At 42.5% G+C, this 17,361-nt stretch overlaps 2 protein-coding genes and 1 long non-coding RNA gene across 3 annotated transcripts; all 3 read left to right on the top strand.

Annotated features, from left to right (window-relative positions):
* Positions 1–839: 839 nt before the first annotated feature.
* On the top strand, positions 840–5,585 carry LOC138979468 (uncharacterized). Its single transcript, XM_070352186.1, has 2 exons — positions 840–2,100; positions 4,731–5,585. The coding sequence occupies exons 1-2, from the start codon at positions 1,531–1,533 to the stop codon at positions 5,583–5,585; spliced, it is 1,425 nt and encodes a 474-aa protein (XP_070208287.1). The 5' UTR covers positions 840–1,530.
* A 1,006-nt stretch (positions 5,586–6,591) lies between these two features.
* LOC138980751 (uncharacterized) lies at positions 6,592–8,676 on the top strand. Its single transcript, XM_070353651.1, has 2 exons — positions 6,592–6,869; positions 7,769–8,676. The coding sequence occupies exons 1-2, from the start codon at positions 6,682–6,684 to the stop codon at positions 8,385–8,387; spliced, it is 807 nt and encodes a 268-aa protein (XP_070209752.1). The 5' UTR covers positions 6,592–6,681; the 3' UTR covers positions 8,388–8,676.
* Positions 8,677–12,259: 3,583 nt separating this feature from the next.
* On the top strand, positions 12,260–15,491 carry LOC138979750 (uncharacterized). The gene is made up of 2 exons (XR_011460119.1): positions 12,260–12,631; positions 14,149–15,491. It is a non-coding gene; the product is annotated as an uncharacterized lncRNA (long non-coding RNA).
* Positions 15,492–17,361: the final 1,870 nt, after the last annotated feature.

A 17,361-nucleotide genomic window follows, 5' to 3' on the forward strand; every position in this document is an offset into this window, starting at 1 on the left:
GCCAGGAAAGACCCTTTTGTCAATCGTGGGATCTTTAACGTGCACACCCCAATGTAGTGTACACGAAGGGACATCGGTTTTTCGTCTCATCCGAAAGACTAGCAATTGAACCCACCACCTAGGTTAGGAAAGGGGGGAGAAAATTGCTAACGCCCTGACCCAGGGTCGAACTCGCAACCTCTCGCTTTCGAGCGCAAGTGCGTTACCACTCGGCCACCCAGTCCACAGAAGAGGGGGGGGGGGGGGGGAGGGGACATACAATTCGGTCCCAAATGAGGACATTCAGTTTAAGTAAAAGGTTTGAAAAGAAAAGGGCCACAGAATCCAAACGGCAATGCTAAACTATTCAGTTTCGGTCATGCGTGGAGGATGTCAATCTGTCTTTCACTTGTATTGCAACGTGTTTTCAGTCCCAGCGCTCAGCTTACTGTCAAGTCACTGTGGGTGTTATCTTCCCTGGGTTACTCAACTCTGGAGCTTGAGTGTGTTTCATTATGTTATGATGGTGACGATAACTCCAAGCTCACCCGGTTTTGTGTACTACAAGTTTACAACACTGTTCGGCAACAAAAGGCTTCCAGTTGAGCGTTGGCAGAAAAGAGTGTCACATCGGGAATTCCCGAAATGACCTAATGTGACGTCAAGTTTCGATGTCACCAGACCTGCAGATGCCCTTGTCGGCGTTATGGCCTGTCCAGACACTCCCGGCAGACCTTGTCCACATTTGACTTATGCTCAAAACGGCGCGCCGCAGCGTGCTATGATCGCGGAGCGTTATTTGCAGAAGAATAGCGCGTGTTCTAATTTCTATGACACAGACTGTATAGCTTTTGGGGCGATTTGAGACAGTTTTCTTGTTGGATATTATTCCTTTGAATATTGAACGTATAACTCTCGCTAGTCGTTTAACCTTTAATTCTAAAAACTAAGCAATGCGTTTGAGGGCAGCTCTTTGTGATGAGGCGTTTTGTTGTAAAACCAATTATATGACTGAAAAGGAAATGTATTCCCCTATCTTATTGTGAAAACTAATTAAGTTTACATGATGTAGTGTCTGTACAGTGGAACCTGTAACACATACACCCCCCGCAATCAAATTAGCAAATTCAAGGTTCCCGCTCAACTCTATTATGCCGTAAAGTAAGTGTCATGAATGTGTTGTTTGTTTTTCCAGGGCAGGCAAGGGCAGTTTGAAAGATACCTTTTTTCAGGCATTGCATATATATAATACAATTCATTTAAGTAGCAATTGTGTCATTTGTTGCATACTTCGAGACATATGACAATGGACTTTACAACGAACCTTGAAACATTAAGGACGGCCTCCTTGTACCTGTTCAAACGGAGAGTGATTAAGTTTTGATGCTTGAAATTGGAATCATGAATTTCCGGACATTTACATTGAAATCCAAGGTTGACATGCACCAAGCAGTTGCCCTTGCCATAAAGCCACGCTCAGGTGAACGATGCCTAACGACAAATACGACTTAAGAATTAATGTGTCCAGACATTGAAACAAAGTAGCTTGCAATGGAACGCCCGAACAACAACCAGCCTCCCTACCGGTACAATACAAACATCGAGCTACGGATCAACCAACCGCCACAACAACCACAATCCAGTCATGGAGGAAACACAGTTCAGCCTCCCCCGCCAGCACACATGTACAACCAGCATGCTTATAGTTACAACACCAACAATGTGGCAGGCACCAGCCAGCCTCCACAGCCAACACATTTCAGCCATGCTGGAAACACAGCTAGGCTCCCTCCACCAGCACACATGAACAACCAGATTCTCTTCTGGAACAATACAAACAATGCACCTTGCAACACTAACCCTCCACGGCCAACACAATTCAGCTGTGGAGGAAACACAGCTATAATTCCAGCGCGGGCACATATGAACAACCAGCCTCACCGTATAAACAGTGTGTCAGGTACATGCCAGCCTCCACATTTCGGCCAGGTTGTAAACACAGCTAGGCTCCCCCCACCAGCACATATGAACAACCAGCCTTACAATATGAACAGTGTGCCATGGAACAGCCAACCTTCACAGCCTCTCACTCATGGACCAAACACAGCTATGCCAACACAGGTGAATCCAGTTTTTCAGTTAAATCTTGTTATTATTGTAGTAGTTGTTGAAGTTGTAGTTTTACATGTTGTTGTTGTTGTTGTTGTTGTTAATGTTGTTGTTGCTGTTGTTGTTTTATGTCTGTCTGTTAATAGTGGTGTTTTTGTTGTCGTTGTCGTTGTTGTCGTTGTCGTTGTCGTTGTTGTTGTCGATTTCTGAAGTGCTGGGTGTGTTGGTCCTCAAGCATTTCAATGTTTCCTAATTTTCCCCCGTTTCTTTGACTTTCTGTCAACCATTTGTTCAGTTAAATGTTCTGTTTGCAAACTACATATTCAATTTAATATAACCATTCCCTTTTATTTCCGTCGTGAGATTAGCACACTCCGTTGGCTCTATCTTCCTAAACACGTACATAAAGTTCCCGCATAGAATGATTGAAATAGTGTTATTGTTCAACAGGATACATCGACTACCGTGAGACCTCACGTTCTGGGTTAGGTGTAACCATTTTAGAATTGAATAGGATACATAAGAGAAAGTCTGAGGCGATGTGGTTGGGTAGTAGGAAGCATTGTGATGAAACATTTTATAATTTTGGCTGGAAGAAGAAGTTGAAGATTTTGGGTGTATATTTTTGTAATGATAAGAGTGCTTCTTTGGTAGAAGATAACTGGACTGGAAGAATAAGGAATATTAAGCGATTGATTTGTGCATGGGAGAAGCGAAATTTGAGCATTGTTGGGAAAATATGTATTGTGAAAACGTTTTTAATTTCACAATTTGTGTATATTATGCAAGCGTTTGTATTACCTGATTGTGTTTTGAATGAAGTCAATACCTTATTGTTTAGATTTTTGTGGCGAAAAAGAGATTGTAATCGGAAGGCCTTTGAAAAGGTGAAAAGAAGCGTTTTATGTTTTGAAATTGAAAAAGGTGGTTTAAAAATGATCGATATTAGGCAAATGCAAATTTCTTTTTTATTACAATGGGTTTCACAACTAACTACATCAAATGAAAATGATAATTGGAGTTTTACTCCAAAGATGATGTATTTGCGTTTTGGAAAGCATTTTGAATGTTTCTTATCGAATGTAAACAGTGCAAGATTTAAAGGGTTAGACCTAGTGAAATCACACTTTTGGAAAGCAGTATTAAAATATTGGCTGGATAATAACCACTACGATCGTGGGACAAGCGGGCCGGTTTTATTATGGAATAATGCATGCATAACGTATAGTGGCAAAGTTTTATTTTTTGAAAGTTGGATACAACGAGGTGTATTGGTATTAACTGACATTGTACGTTCGGGAAACATATTATCATATCAAGATATTTGTGATCTGATTGGATATTCACCAAACCGAATTCTTGAATATAATGTTGTAAAAGCTGCTGTGTCATTATTTATGAGGAAAAATGTTGTAAATATGACTGATGATGCTTGTATTACCTTACCACTGTTTAACGGCAAAAATGTGTTAAGTGCCAGAGAATATAGGAAAGAGATTATCAATATGAAAACAGATGTACCATGTTCCGGAGGATTTTGGAAGAGAAAGTTTAATGTAGAAATTGATGAACGATCTTGGATAGTTGCCTATCAGTCAACACAAGAGACTAGATTAAGAGTTTTACACTGGAAAATTATGCACAACATTTATCCGACCAACATTCTCCTGTGTAAAATGAAAGTAACGGAAACTAATAAATGTAATTACTGTTGTGATGTAACTGATTTCATTGAACCCTTCTTTTTTGAATGCCCGGTTGTATACAAATTCTGGAAGTTTATTGAAAAATTTATATTTCGTACTTTAGAAATTAAGGTTGTTTTGAAAGTTAGTGATGTTTTATTTGGTATGCATTTTGTAATGGTGAAAAAGGCAACTATGTATAAATTGAACCACATTATCTTAATCGGAAAGATGTGCGTTAGTATATATAAAAAAACAAATTCGTTTTTACCGTTGGAAAGTATTTTTGATAGGCAGTTACAGATAAGAAGCATTTTTGTGTGAGTGTTCGAAGAACAAAACGTTAAAGAAAAGTTAGCTTGTTGTAATCGATAAGTTGTATTTAATTCATTGTATGAGATATTGTTAATTGTTGTATTTAACTCATTGTATGAGATATTGTTAATTGTTGTTATTTATTTGAATAAAATTGAAAAAAAAAAAAAAAAAAAAGAATTGAATAGTCACAAAAAATACCCACTTTTTTCTCATCATAAAACTTTGGTTTGCTGCCACATTGCTAACCCCTCTGCGACTGTTTCCTTGGTCGTTCATGTCTAATAAAACAAATCCTACAGATGTCAAACGAATGCTCAAATTATGACGGCCAAAAGAATTAGGCCTATGACTGGAGCTGAATTCAGAATTACAAGACTTATATGGCTGGTTCTAAATTACATTTAAATGTTGCTTGTTGAAATGTATGAGCCTGAGTATGCACATACGACTTTAAGGCATACATGTTTCCTATCTGTTCTTCATTTGATTCCAGGGAGAATGGGGCTGTGCATTTTCAGCTAGTATTCCCGTTTGCTAATTGATTTAAAATTGTTGTGCCTTCTTCAATTTTTGATGTACCTATTTACTGATTCCCTGAAGGATATAGCTTAACATCGTGATTGTTTTCTGTATCAACAGACAACAGCAGGGTGTTCACTAGCACCTCTTCAGAATCATATCCAAGCATCTCTGGGCTTTTGGCTTCAGTGCGTGAACGAATGGTATCCTGACCGTCATAAGAAAACGTACTTTCTTCCGCACCTGTTTTTCCGTAAGACGCAACATCGCATCGCTGTCATAGACCATCTTGGCCACCTGCCTGTTCTTGTTCCTGAGCCACCACCTAAAAAGCCAAAGCTTGAACAAGTGCCGCTCTATCCTCCTCCGTTGGCCCAGACTCACCCAATCTTCCCTGTGGCCGGCAGTGTCTTCACTCTGCCACACAGTGATCCTGCACCACTACCGCGTTTTATCGAAACTGACGTCTTGGACGATGATGCGGCTGAACGCCTACTGAGATGTCTGCGAGTTCTGTCCAAGGAACATCACGAAGTTATGATGGTCATTTCTCAACTTGACTTCCGCAAATACTTGGACAACAACACTGACCCTATCAATGCAGCAAATAATGCAGCAGCTTGTGCCAACCTGCCGCGACCTGTCACGATGCAGCAACAGCAGCACCACGACGGGGACTTTGACGTGCTCATCATCCACCGCCACTACGGCCTGATTGTGTGCGAGGTCAAGGCCGTGGGAGCAGACAGGAGGAACACCCCCGATCTCAACCAGGCGGTGGTGGGCAAAGTGATCAAGGCATTAAAGCAGCTGAACAAAGCCAAGACTGTGCTGAACCATCTTATGTCAGACATGGGCCCTGTCCAGGTCACCAAGACCCTCGTCCTGCCCAACGTCACTTCCGCTGAACTGATGCAGGCACTCAGCACCGCCCCTCAGTTACAGAAGGTCAGGGTCATGCTTGTTCAAGTATAATTGACAAACGATTAGATTTGGTTTGAATGGTGGCCTGTAACGGAAGAGATTCTGATGCTGCATACATGCCTTGATGCTGTTGAATGTTTCTATCTCTATTGTTTTCTAATTGTTTTGTTTTCCTGTTTATTAATCCCAAAGCATGCCGTGATTTTAAGTTTGTGTTTAGTACCATCTATAAATCCCTTAGTGCACTGAGATTGTTTCAATAACGATATTGTCAGTACCGCCTTCCAAATGCTGGTCTAGCTCAGTAGCTGGTACGTTATCGGAATAACACTTTTGTTTTCTGTTAGCCGCTGGGAATTGTATACTAACTCATCATTTGGTAATGTGGATGATAAGCTACATGCCACTAACACGGCATATGAGAAGAATCTATGCTAGTCGGCGAAAATGAGAGGAAATACAGCGGCTTCTATTTTTAGATCAGTGGCACTGTGGCACAGGCACATGCAATCGGTCAGAAAAAAACCACTTCTGCTTTAATTGAGAAGCAGGGAATTTATGGTCATTTGGTATTGTGGATAATATAAGCTACATGTCATTAATTAATTCTGAGGATGAGAGCACAGTCTCGCTTAGGCAAAGGGCGGAAGAATACGCTCTGTGGAAAAGTTAGCGCACTCCAAGAGTGCGCTAACAGTTTTAGCGCATCGCCATTAGCCAATCAACTGGTTCACATCAGTCATGTGACACCAGTACTTACTGACAATTATAATTAAAACAAAACAAATGAACTACAGCAAAAATGTATGAAATGTATTCGTCTTAACAGGTGGTTTTGATTAACGTTCACTTGGTACAACTATTGAAATGAAAAGAATCAAGTAAGGATGAACCTATTGAACATACTACAGGTTTTATTTTGAAACGCATATCTAACTAATTTGTTGTTAAAAGTAATGCATATGTATGTAAAACCAGCCGTTAATGCAGGGTCAGTTGATCGTGACGAGGAGTAGTTCTAAAAGCATAATATCAGCATTTTTTTCAACAGGATCTCTGTACCTGTCATGACGCCAAAAACCTGTCAGAGGCCATTACTAGATGTCTGTGCGCGGACCAGATACATTCCAATTCAGATCTCCAGTCTATGAGTAACCAAGGCAACAGCACAGGTCAGACCAATCAACCCACCAGCGGAGCATCCACGTCATCCAGCCAGACGTCTGCCAGCCCGACCTTCCCCCTGTTGTCCTCCTGGTGGCAGAACATCACGTCACTTGGGGCCGGACCAGACCAACATATGTCAGACACAGTATATGACAAGCTTCTCGCAAGGTGAGTACCTTTTGACAAATATTTAAGGTACACGCACAAAACACTGGAGGAAGAGAGAAAACGGATTGCCTGTGATTAACTTCACTCGCAAAAACGAAGTTATGATTTGTGAAGAAACGTGCTGCAGATTACTTGTTCAAATAGGTAGGAAATATTTATGTTTGTCTGTCTCTTTGTCTGTCTCTGTTTGTATGTCCGTCTGTCTGTCTCTGAGTGTCAACTCACTCACTCTCTGTCTCTGTCTTACAGTCAAGGAATTTCGTACTTTTTGAAATAGTGCCCTAGTAGTTGATTTTCCTCCCACGGGGGCTTCTACATGCACGCACTCAACCACACACATCTATCCACTCAGTCGCACACACACACACACACACACACACACACACACACACACACACACACACACACATGGATGATGACAACACGCACTTGAGCAAAACATTTTGCTATTGAATCAAATCGTCATGAATCAACTCATGATCATATAACACACTACCTCTCGTCATGCAGAAGAAGAAAACACAGGCCGGTACTACACACAGCACACTTCATTCACAATCATTGGAACCGCTGTTCACAACGCATGTCCTCGAAGTAAAACACGAACGTCCTGGAAGTTGGTATAGTCCAAAACGAAGCACATACCTCAATTATCTGTCGAAAATTCACGTCAGCTTCCATCAGTTTCCTCTCCACAGGCACTGGATTCTCAGACCAAAGACGTCTAAACAATATTTATAACTGAACTATTTGCCATTAAACTAACTTCTACCTGCCTATTCATCCCAACATATGCAACAAACATTTCCACTTGCATGATTTGAAGTTTTTTTCATCAGCGTTTAATAGTCATTGTTTGACGTTAATTATGATTATAACTATTAGTATTCTTTGTTTAGATTTTGCGGTCCCGCCACAACGGTGGAGGTCCCCACAGTGACAGCCCCACGCAAAGCAATGGCCAAACCAGGGAAATACACCCCAGCAAGCAAAGTCGTGAGAACAGAGGGCGAGGCTGTGGCAGAAACCGGTCTCATCCACTCCTTGCTGGCTCTCTACCCAGACCAGGTCGACCTCCTCAGTGACAACACTCTGTGTTGTGTTCATCTGCGAGGACCACTAGGTACCGGGAAGACAATCGTCCTTGTCATCAAGGCCATTCAGTGGCTTCACCAAGGTCACGATGTTCACGTGGTCAGCGTGGTGAACGAAAGCCGCGCTGTGTCCTTACTGATTGAACGACAGCTGCAGTGTGTCCTTGGTTCAAATCCGGCGTCTGGCTTTGGCACTGTGCATCGTCATGATGTGAATCCCTACACTCCTCCTGATGCCAACAAGCTGGCAGCACTAGCTTCTGATGGGGAGCTCTACGTCATAGCAGACGAGGTTTTTGGGTCTACATCTGTTTACAGGTATGTTTCTGCATGTCACATTAGTTTGATGGGAAGTTTGCTGAATGAGGGAAAACAACTTGTCCACATCCGCTACATGTGGTCTGCTTCTCACTTGAAAGTGTAATTAAATACGAGAACATGTCGATGCTATCAAAACGGTGAACTAAGTGGAGGGACACCGCGGTTCTCAATGATACGGTTAAGCGCAACATTCGTTTTATTTAAACCCAAACCACACGCGTGCGTCTTTTGGCTATCGACACGCCAACATATATATGGAGCTATTGGTAACGTATCTAAAAAGGGGCAGATAACGCATTAACATGCGTAAGTGGGTTGTTATTTTTCCTCCCAATAAATGTTCGAACCCCATTATGAAAGACTGCCACTATAAATTCCATCCTTTTCCTTCTCCTGCTGCTCTAGAAGAAACATGCGTGTACATGCGTGCGCGCGCGAGTGTGTGTGTGTGTGTGTCAAACAGTTTTTGACACACACACACACACACACACACGCGCGCGCGCACGCATGTACACACACACACACACACACACACACGCATGCACATGCACACAAACGCACACACAGTACACACACACTCACAGACGCAAACATATGCGCACACACCCACACACACACAAACACACACACTCAAACACACACACACAAACACACACACTCACATGCACACACACACGCGTGCATGTACTACCTTCTGTGGCTTATGAGAAACCTTCTGACACTGATCACAAGACAACACAAAGCGACGTATGTCTGCGCACATACCTGGCCAAAAGAACTGCTGCCAAACTCGATCACGTGTCCTCTGAACACCCATGTGACCTCCCATAGGCGGTTCATGGGCCAACTTGATAACACCTAACCTCAACTGCTGGGGAACAACAACCTGAGTATAGACGCTACCACCACCGCGATACTCACGGTACAGAATCTTCTTCTTCCAGACAAACCCAACTTCACCGGAGTGACCAGACGTTCTGACGTCTCGGCGATCTGCCGCCTCACGACAACTCTTCAAAGTCGAATCATTCCACTGAAGGTCATGCAACTGCTCGGGGGTGACTGCTTCTAGACCCGGAGCAGCAACATGCAACAAAGTCGGCCTCTTTCCTTCAGCGGCAGCCTGAGCACGAGTGACAATTGAAACAACCTTGGAAACCGCGTACACTGGTAGAACATTCGAATCACCCAGCCGGGCGTGATTACCTACAATGAAATCAGCAACAGGTGTATCCATGACGATAGCCTCAACCTCACCAGTGTAGAAAGGACAATCAACCTGAACCTTAATCACTGGATAGCGCCTCTTGATGTCTTTCTCAGCCATAGAAACCCCAAGATCCTGTCCTGTGAACTGAGACCTTGAAACTAATGAACTCTTCACGACACAAACCTGAGATCCAGTATCACGCAACCCCTCCACTGCAACACCATCTACCACAACCAGGCATCTCGGGTCGTAGTCTTGCTGGCTACAGGGAGTACACAAAGTAGGTACACTGACGGGCGGTAAGGACTTCTCAGGACCCCTATTCACCGCTCCAGTCGACTTGCTCTTCTTGGGGCAATCTCTAGCCAAATGTTTGGGGGATTCACAGATGTAACACTTCCTACCGGATGTACCAAATGAGTTATCTCCACTTTTCTTCTTTTCACCAGCGTCAGCCTTTCCACCCTGATCACGATCATGCTGAAAAAACTTCTTGCAATCACGGTGTGCTTCAAAATGAATCTCAGCGGACTTAACTGCTTCGGCTAACGTCTGAGGTTTTCTCTCCTTAACGTACGCGGCCATGTCCGCGCTCAGGGTCTGCAAGAACTGTTCAAGCAAAACCAACTGTTTCAGTTCTGTGATCTCGGAAAGCTCATGCCACTTAGTCAAATTCTCTTCAATGCGAGCACCGAACTGTCTGAACGTTTCATGTTCCTTTCTCTTGCAGGTTCTGAGACGGCGGCGGTAAGTTTCTGCTGTGAGCTGATAGCGGCCTAACAACGCGACCTTCAAACCATCATAGTCGTCTGCGCTATCATCATCAAGAGTGTTGTACACTTCTACAGCCCTACCCGACAACCTAGTCGAGACCCTAGTTGCCCATGTATTTCTCTTCCACTTGTACAAGGTAGCGACTCTCTCAAACCTTTTCAACCAAGTAGCTATGTCTTCTTTGCTCTCATCAAACATCGGTATGGAAGGCCGAAAACCACGAAGGTCACTAGACTCTTCTTCACCTGATGAATCTCCATCATTACCAGCCCTATCCCTACTTCCTTTCTTCACCCTCTTACCTTCAGACTCTCTCTGCAGGAGTTGCATGCGAAGGTCATGCTCTTCTCTTTCCTGCCTTAGTTTTTCTTCCGCGGCTTTCTCATCAGTCTCTCGCTGAGCTTGAACATACTTAACTCTCTCATCAGTCTCTCGACGCGCTACTTCTAGCTTATCCTGATAAGCTTTCCTTTCCAGCTCTAGTTTCTCCTTCTCTAGCTCTAGTCTAGCCTGTTCCGCATCTTCACGGGTCATTCGCTCGGCAATAAACTCAGGAATACTGGTAGATTTAACACCTAGCTCCTCAGCAAGTGAACGCCACCTAGCAATCCTATCCGAACCACTTTCTGTCCTAGACGCCATGATAGCACTATCATCCAGAACACGACCAGAACGAAGTTCCATTATAAACAAGAACAAAACTAGCAAATGGGTAGCCAAAACATGGAAAATCAAACAAGGCACGGCTGACTGGCAACAAGGACAGGAAACCCACAAGGCCTGATGCTAACCCTCGGGCCCCTCCAACCACCCACAGTTACCAGACAACAACAAAAGCTAATTAACTACAGTACATCAGTGCCCAGTGTATGGGAAGTGTGGCCAACGACAAAAATGAAGTGAATTCCTTGAATTCAAAGAGGATTTATCCTGGCAAGCTCGCCATTGTCGCGTGCATGCACGTTTGCATGTTTAGTTTTTCACACAAAAACTTTGGCCACACCACACAGCACTCACAGAACACCGATGTAAATAAATGAAAATATTTAATAGTTCCCAGTTGGGTGAAATATGGGGGTGACGATGGATGGAATGATGGAAGGGTTAACACGAATACTGCCGTGTATTGGCAGAAGGCAGTAAGTCCAAATTTGGTAAAAATGAGATTTTCATATCATAATGCAGAGGGGAAAAAGGCGCATCTTGTGTCAAAATTTCTAAGATGTGCGATCAATATTTATGGACTTTTTGAAGAAGTAAGTCCACTAAAAAAAATTTAATCGAAGGATAAAAATCGGCAAATGGAAGCAAGTCCAAGGACTTTTGGTTTTCAGGTTTGCACTGGACTTACTTCCTTGCAAGCCTCAAAACGAGTTTGCATGGTTTAGCGCTCTATGTCCATTAGCCAATCGCGTTCACCCTTTTGTAATCCTGACTGCGGTTTACCAATCAGAACTAAGCTTATTGTATCATTATTTCCCTGGCCTTTGTCGGGGAAAATGGCGATGAGAGCTGCTGCCGACGTGTTCAACTATCCGAAGCAACAGTACAGTAAGTTGGTTTGTTTGTTTCATGATTTTTGTTGTTGGCATTTTTGCGTTCCGGTCTGAAATGACTCTCTCTCAAAAGGTGTATGGGAATTTACAACGACAACACTGATTTCTGACTGATTTGGGTATTCCAATGTGCACTTGCATTACGGAGCTAGCACTGAAGTAAAATGCCATAGTTCAAATGCCCATTTACCATGTTCAATGACATATCTAGTCCTGTGATAATGATAGTTTTTAGCGTTAAACTTTTAGCTAAAGCTGACGGCAATTAACCTATTTGGAATTATGTTACTCTTCCTGTTAGTGTACATATGCGTGCGCGAGTGTAGTATGCTTCGTATGGTATTTTTTATCTGTTGTCTTAGTATTTGTTTTGTCTTTTAATGTGCACCACACTGAAATTTCTCTGTATGAGATAATAAAGTATTCGTATTCGTATTCGTATTATAGTTTTGTTGTTGTACGCTACTTCTACCGTGACTTCTTGACTATTCACTTCTGCTATTTTCATCATGATATTTATGGATGCATTTAGCATGTTTCTAATACAAAGAGATAGTTGTTTTGATCTTGAATGAGTGACTTTTGGTTGAACAACACTAGTCTTGAGCACTGACAGCGTGTTAGATCTAGAACTGGAGGATTGTTCTCCCGTCTCTTTGTGCTTCCAACCATTGAAATAAGTATTGTGTCCTATTATATCTGACAGAAATGTAATTCGAAGCGGGACAGGCAGCGACGACAGCTGCAGCACACAGTCTGAGGGATACTCGCCACCACTGCCCCATTTGCTGAAGGGCCCAAAACAAGGTATGTTTCACTTACACAGCCAAAAATTAAATAGTGTGCAACATTTTTTCATTCCTTTCTTTTCTCGGGCTGAAGAGGTATGTTTTAAAACGAGCAACATCTTGACATCACTTTCGTTGCAGCAGCAGCAGCAGCAGCACTTATCGTTTGCCATTTCAGTGGCCCGGAGGGGAGATGGGGGGAGGGGGTGGCGGGTGATATTCTCTGAAGATTCTCTGCAAGTCAATCGCACCAAACATAAAAAAGAGATATTTACTTTACCATCAATACTGTCCTGACTGTTGTCGTCATTGTTTTAACATCTGATAGAGTTTAAATCCACAAGAAAAGTACATCTTGTTACACTTAGTGAAGAATGTTTTAACACAGGCGGGGAATCGAGACGAGGGTCTATTGACTGTGTGTGTGTGTCTGTGTGTACATGTAGAGCGATTCAGAGAAAACTACTGGACCGATCTTAATAACACTTGACATGAGAGTTCCTGGGTATGATATCCCAAGATTTTTTCATTTTGTCGATATGTGTCTTTGATGACGTCATATCCGGCTTTAAGTGATAGTTGAGGCGGAACTGTCACGCTCTCATTTTTCAACCAAACTTTGGTCAAGCAATCTTTGACTCAGTCCGCACTTTGGGATTGAATTTCAATTAGTTAATTAGATTGCTCATTAAAGTTGTCATTAAAAACAAATTTTCACTTACCGATTAAAGTATCATTGCTTTGTATTCCGCATCTTCTCCTGAATTCAAATATTTATCGATAAGACGCTCAGAATTAAAGAAAATAGGTTGAGTATAAATGTTCGCATGTTTCGCCGAGTCGAGCGTGACCCGTCCCGGTGTTGATTCTTCGGGTATGGCTAGCCGAGACTATCTGAATGTAGTCTCGCCGACGACTGGTTTTTGTAGTTGATCTTTTAGTGTGATACCTACATATTGACTGAATGTTTTTATATCGCTTCACGCGACTTGTTTATGTCTTTCTGCCCTCGGTTGGTGAAACTGAAAGATTACTGGGTGAAAAATTTGTTTTACTTCATTTACGGTTAACTCTTATAAGTCATAGACTTTTTCGTAAAAACAATCATAATTATGTCCCACTACAGACAGACATATCTGCCGAGACGTGTTACAGTTCACAAGAGCACCATTCCACGTGTTCACATGCAAAACGCCTTCGGCCCAAACGTTTTCAGTTCAAATTGGGATTTCATTCTTGACGAATGAATTTTGCAAGTGATTCCTATGGCGTTTTGCATGATTTATGTTGCTATTTAAAAAAAATCAACTCAGTAAAGAGAAAAGCTTTACTGTAAAAGTTATGTTTGAGTCCTGATGGAATGGTGCTTTTTCCACATGTAAAAGATTGGACAGACATGTGGTGGTGCACATGAATGCTTACACGAGAAAGAGTGGGCTGATAATCGTGTTCATCCACTGTTGTCTGATCCTACGGTTATTTGTGTGGTAGCTCGTCGCCATTATAATGGGATATTGTTAACTTTTATGTTGACAGGTGCTTAATCGGTGACTGCACCATTCCTCCTCATACATACGACGATTCAACACACGTTTCCGAAACATCAAGCCCCTCCATCCTAAGTGACGCAGATGATGCCTTACCTTCTTATCTGCTCTGACCTATGTTCCTCTGATGACCAGACGACACCAGCGAGGAAGAAAAAGCGAGCCAGAACCCCAGACAGCAGGATAACAAGAGACATAACATCAAGTATCTCCATCCTAAGTGACGCAGATGATGCCTTACCTTCTTATCTGTTCTGCTTTGAGAATGACTCTGACCTATGTTCCAACCATGGCAAGTGGCGAGACATGGTGTGCAACACAATTGCTTCCCAGCCTCAGTTATTCGAACAGTACGTGGGTACAACCATCGACGACCACCTTCGGGACATGCGACAGTTGGGCAGGTGGGAAACAGCTTGGGAACTCTACGCCATCGCAACTTGGCTCGGTCGTCACCTGTACGTGTTCTCGCCACACCCTGGGCAAGGCGAAAACGCTGCAGCGTACTGATGGCTCTGATTCTCACCCCAGGAGGAAGCTGTCGAAATTGTTGGTGGGCATGATGAGTCGGTGCATCCACGGTATATCACACTGTGTCACACTCATGCCAACCACTTCGACCGAATTCGTCCGTTGCTGGCAGGTTGCAACTGCGAGATGCAACAATGGATCTTATCTAAATGACAATGCCAGCAACATACGACGGTTATGGACCGACGAAGAGGAAGAGGAGTACTATATACTGACAACTTTCAGTTTGACAATAACAGATGATGAGCGCAGAGATGCAGAACGTTGAGACGAGGAGGGAGAAGGGGTGGGGGGATTGTATGTTTGTTAGTTATCCGAACAGTCTCATGGAACAAATCTACATCCAGTTAATCGCTGTAGTAGATAATTGTCATCAGTCGGATGGCAGAATGTCAGTGAATAGTTTTAGAAAGGGTGTAGACTGTAACTGGGGGAGATGGGGTGGTAAATGAATATACAACATCATATTTTGCAGGTTTGTGGTTTTGCTAGTTGAACACTCAACTGCAATGTTTGTGGACACTGTGTGAATTACTATGTAATTCTACTAGCAAATGTAGCGCGCATGGCGTACAACTACAAATGATTATATAGTTCATCACACAGTTTTTAAGACTAATTAAACACTTTTTGTTCAAAAGTGGAACACTTCAGCTGAAAGTGAACACTGCACGATATATAGTTAACACTGGTATAATGGCGGCTTGTCAAGCCAGTTCTTTTTGTCATGATGTTGCTTTAATGTTGTGTCCTTTGGAAATCGTTAGTCAAACTCAATAAATAAAACGTCTTTTTGTCAAATCCTGGATTCTAATTCGTATCAGCAAACGAAAGCGAGAGAGACAGTGAGAAGGAAAACAAAAGTGTGTGTGTGTGTGTGTGTGTGTGTGTGTGTGTGTGTGTGTGTGTGTGTGTGTGTGTGTGTGTGTGTGTGTGTGTGTGTGTGTGTGTGTGTGTGTGTGTGTGTGTGTTAGACAAGCAGCAAGAAAAAAAGCGTGTGTGTGTGTGTATGTACACGATTTCTTATATTTTTATTTTTATTTTAAAATAATTGCGTTCAAGTCAATATTTTTCTTGTGAATATCAAAAGAGAGTATCACACTTGTATTAAAAATAATGGTCTTTTTAAACGATATCAATGACACAAGAACGGATTAACAATAAAGTTAATCATTAGAGAGCGACCACAGAATGATAAGCAAAACGAGGAACTCAGACAAAGACTAACTTAAGCATGTGTTGAAATTTAGGAAAACGGGAACATTCGTATCAGTTAATCACAAAGGAAAATACAAATTGTTCACCAAGGAAGTTGTTTGTGCATTCAGAAAATCACGAAATCACTGGACGTAAAGTCACATTTGAAAAACGTTCCAAAAGCAGTGTTGCGTGTATTTCTTCTACTTTCAAGTTTCTGAGATAATAAATTAGCAGAAAGCAGAAAGTCCACTTGCTGCTTTATGCCTTTTTATCAGCCAGATATAACGCTAGGATATAATATGGCAGAAAGCAGTAAGTCCAATGCTGCTTTTTGCCATTTTTAAAAAATAAGATTTAAGTCGGGATATAATTTGGCAGAAAGCAGTATGTCCTCTTACTGCCTTTTACCATTATTTTTAAGTGAATGAGTTTGGGGAATTAATTCGGCAAAAGGCAGTAAGTCCACAAAAATCATTATTTCTAAGTGATGAATTAAATGAGGGTTTTAATATTCATAGCAGAAACGCACAATAATGCCCTACATGTTATCAGCAAACAAACAAATCATTTAAAGCTTTTCATTCCAAATCAGTGATGCAAACAGAAAATGTCGATTTTCTCGAAACTAGGTTTCATGGACTTGCTTCCTTCTGCCTTTACACGGCAGAATACATGAAGATGAACATAATGAACATGAGAAAGTAAACAACAGTCAAATAATGTCAACAAACGACATACGAGACAATCAGGATAGTCAAATACAAAGAACGTACGTCTTAAAGGCCCTCCTCATTCCATAAATGATATCTATCGTTGTAAGAAAGTACTTAGCTACACGTTCGACGAATTCAGGGGGGGTGGGTGCGCCCTCGGGTCGACACCTGCGTCTCTGTCGCGGGGGTGAGAGAGTCAGCCCGGTTGAGAGCTGTCACACGGCACACACGCTGCAGCGACGGCGCCGGTTCGATGTTGCTGCTCAACAGCAGCGTGGTTGCGCCGCTGTGACGTTACGAAATAGCTGCTCAAAAACAGCGTAGTGATGCCACGGCGATGATCCAAAGTGGCTGCTCACACAGCAGCGTGGGGGTGCCTCCTCCCTGCTGAGAAGCTAAGGTTCGCTCCTTCCCGTCCGGTCTGTCCTCGACAGTAAACACTGAAAGCCTAGAAGGCCAAAGTCAATAATCACCCCAAAAATATAAGACACGTGACTTCCTCCTCCAATAGACATCATTATTAGGGATGAGGAGGAAGCACAATGACTCTAAACTTTGGTTTCCTTCTACAATATAATTTACCATTATAATGATTCCCTTTTAAACACTATGATGAACACTATTTACCACAACACAAAGACGAGACAAAACAGTACAACCGGTAACTAAAGTAGGTTCCCTGTCCCCTGCCACCGGCCGCTAATTCACCTTCAGCAAAACTGACAAAAGTCTATCCAACTAGACCAAGAAATATAGCT

Source organism: Littorina saxatilis, linkage group LG11 (assembly GCF_037325665.1).
Source record: "Littorina saxatilis isolate snail1 linkage group LG11, US_GU_Lsax_2.0, whole genome shotgun sequence".
Classification (NCBI taxonomy): domain Eukaryota; kingdom Metazoa; phylum Mollusca; class Gastropoda; order Littorinimorpha; family Littorinidae; genus Littorina; species Littorina saxatilis.

Bases quoted from the DNA above. Each gene is read 5' to 3' on its own strand.
- LOC138979468 (XM_070352186.1), top strand. From the start codon at position 1,531: ATGGAACGCCCGAACAACAACCAGCCTCCCTACCGGTACAATACAAAC. The intron at 2,101-4,730 runs GTGAATCCAGTT...CTGTATCAACAG, and splicing joins ACACAGCTATGCCAACACAG to ACAACAGCAGGGTGTTCACT.
- LOC138980751 (XM_070353651.1), top strand. From the start codon at position 6,682: ATGAGTAACCAAGGCAACAGCACAGGTCAGACCAATCAACCCACCAGC. The intron at 6,870-7,768 runs GTGAGTACCTTT...TTCTTTGTTTAG, and splicing joins TATGACAAGCTTCTCGCAAG to ATTTTGCGGTCCCGCCACAA.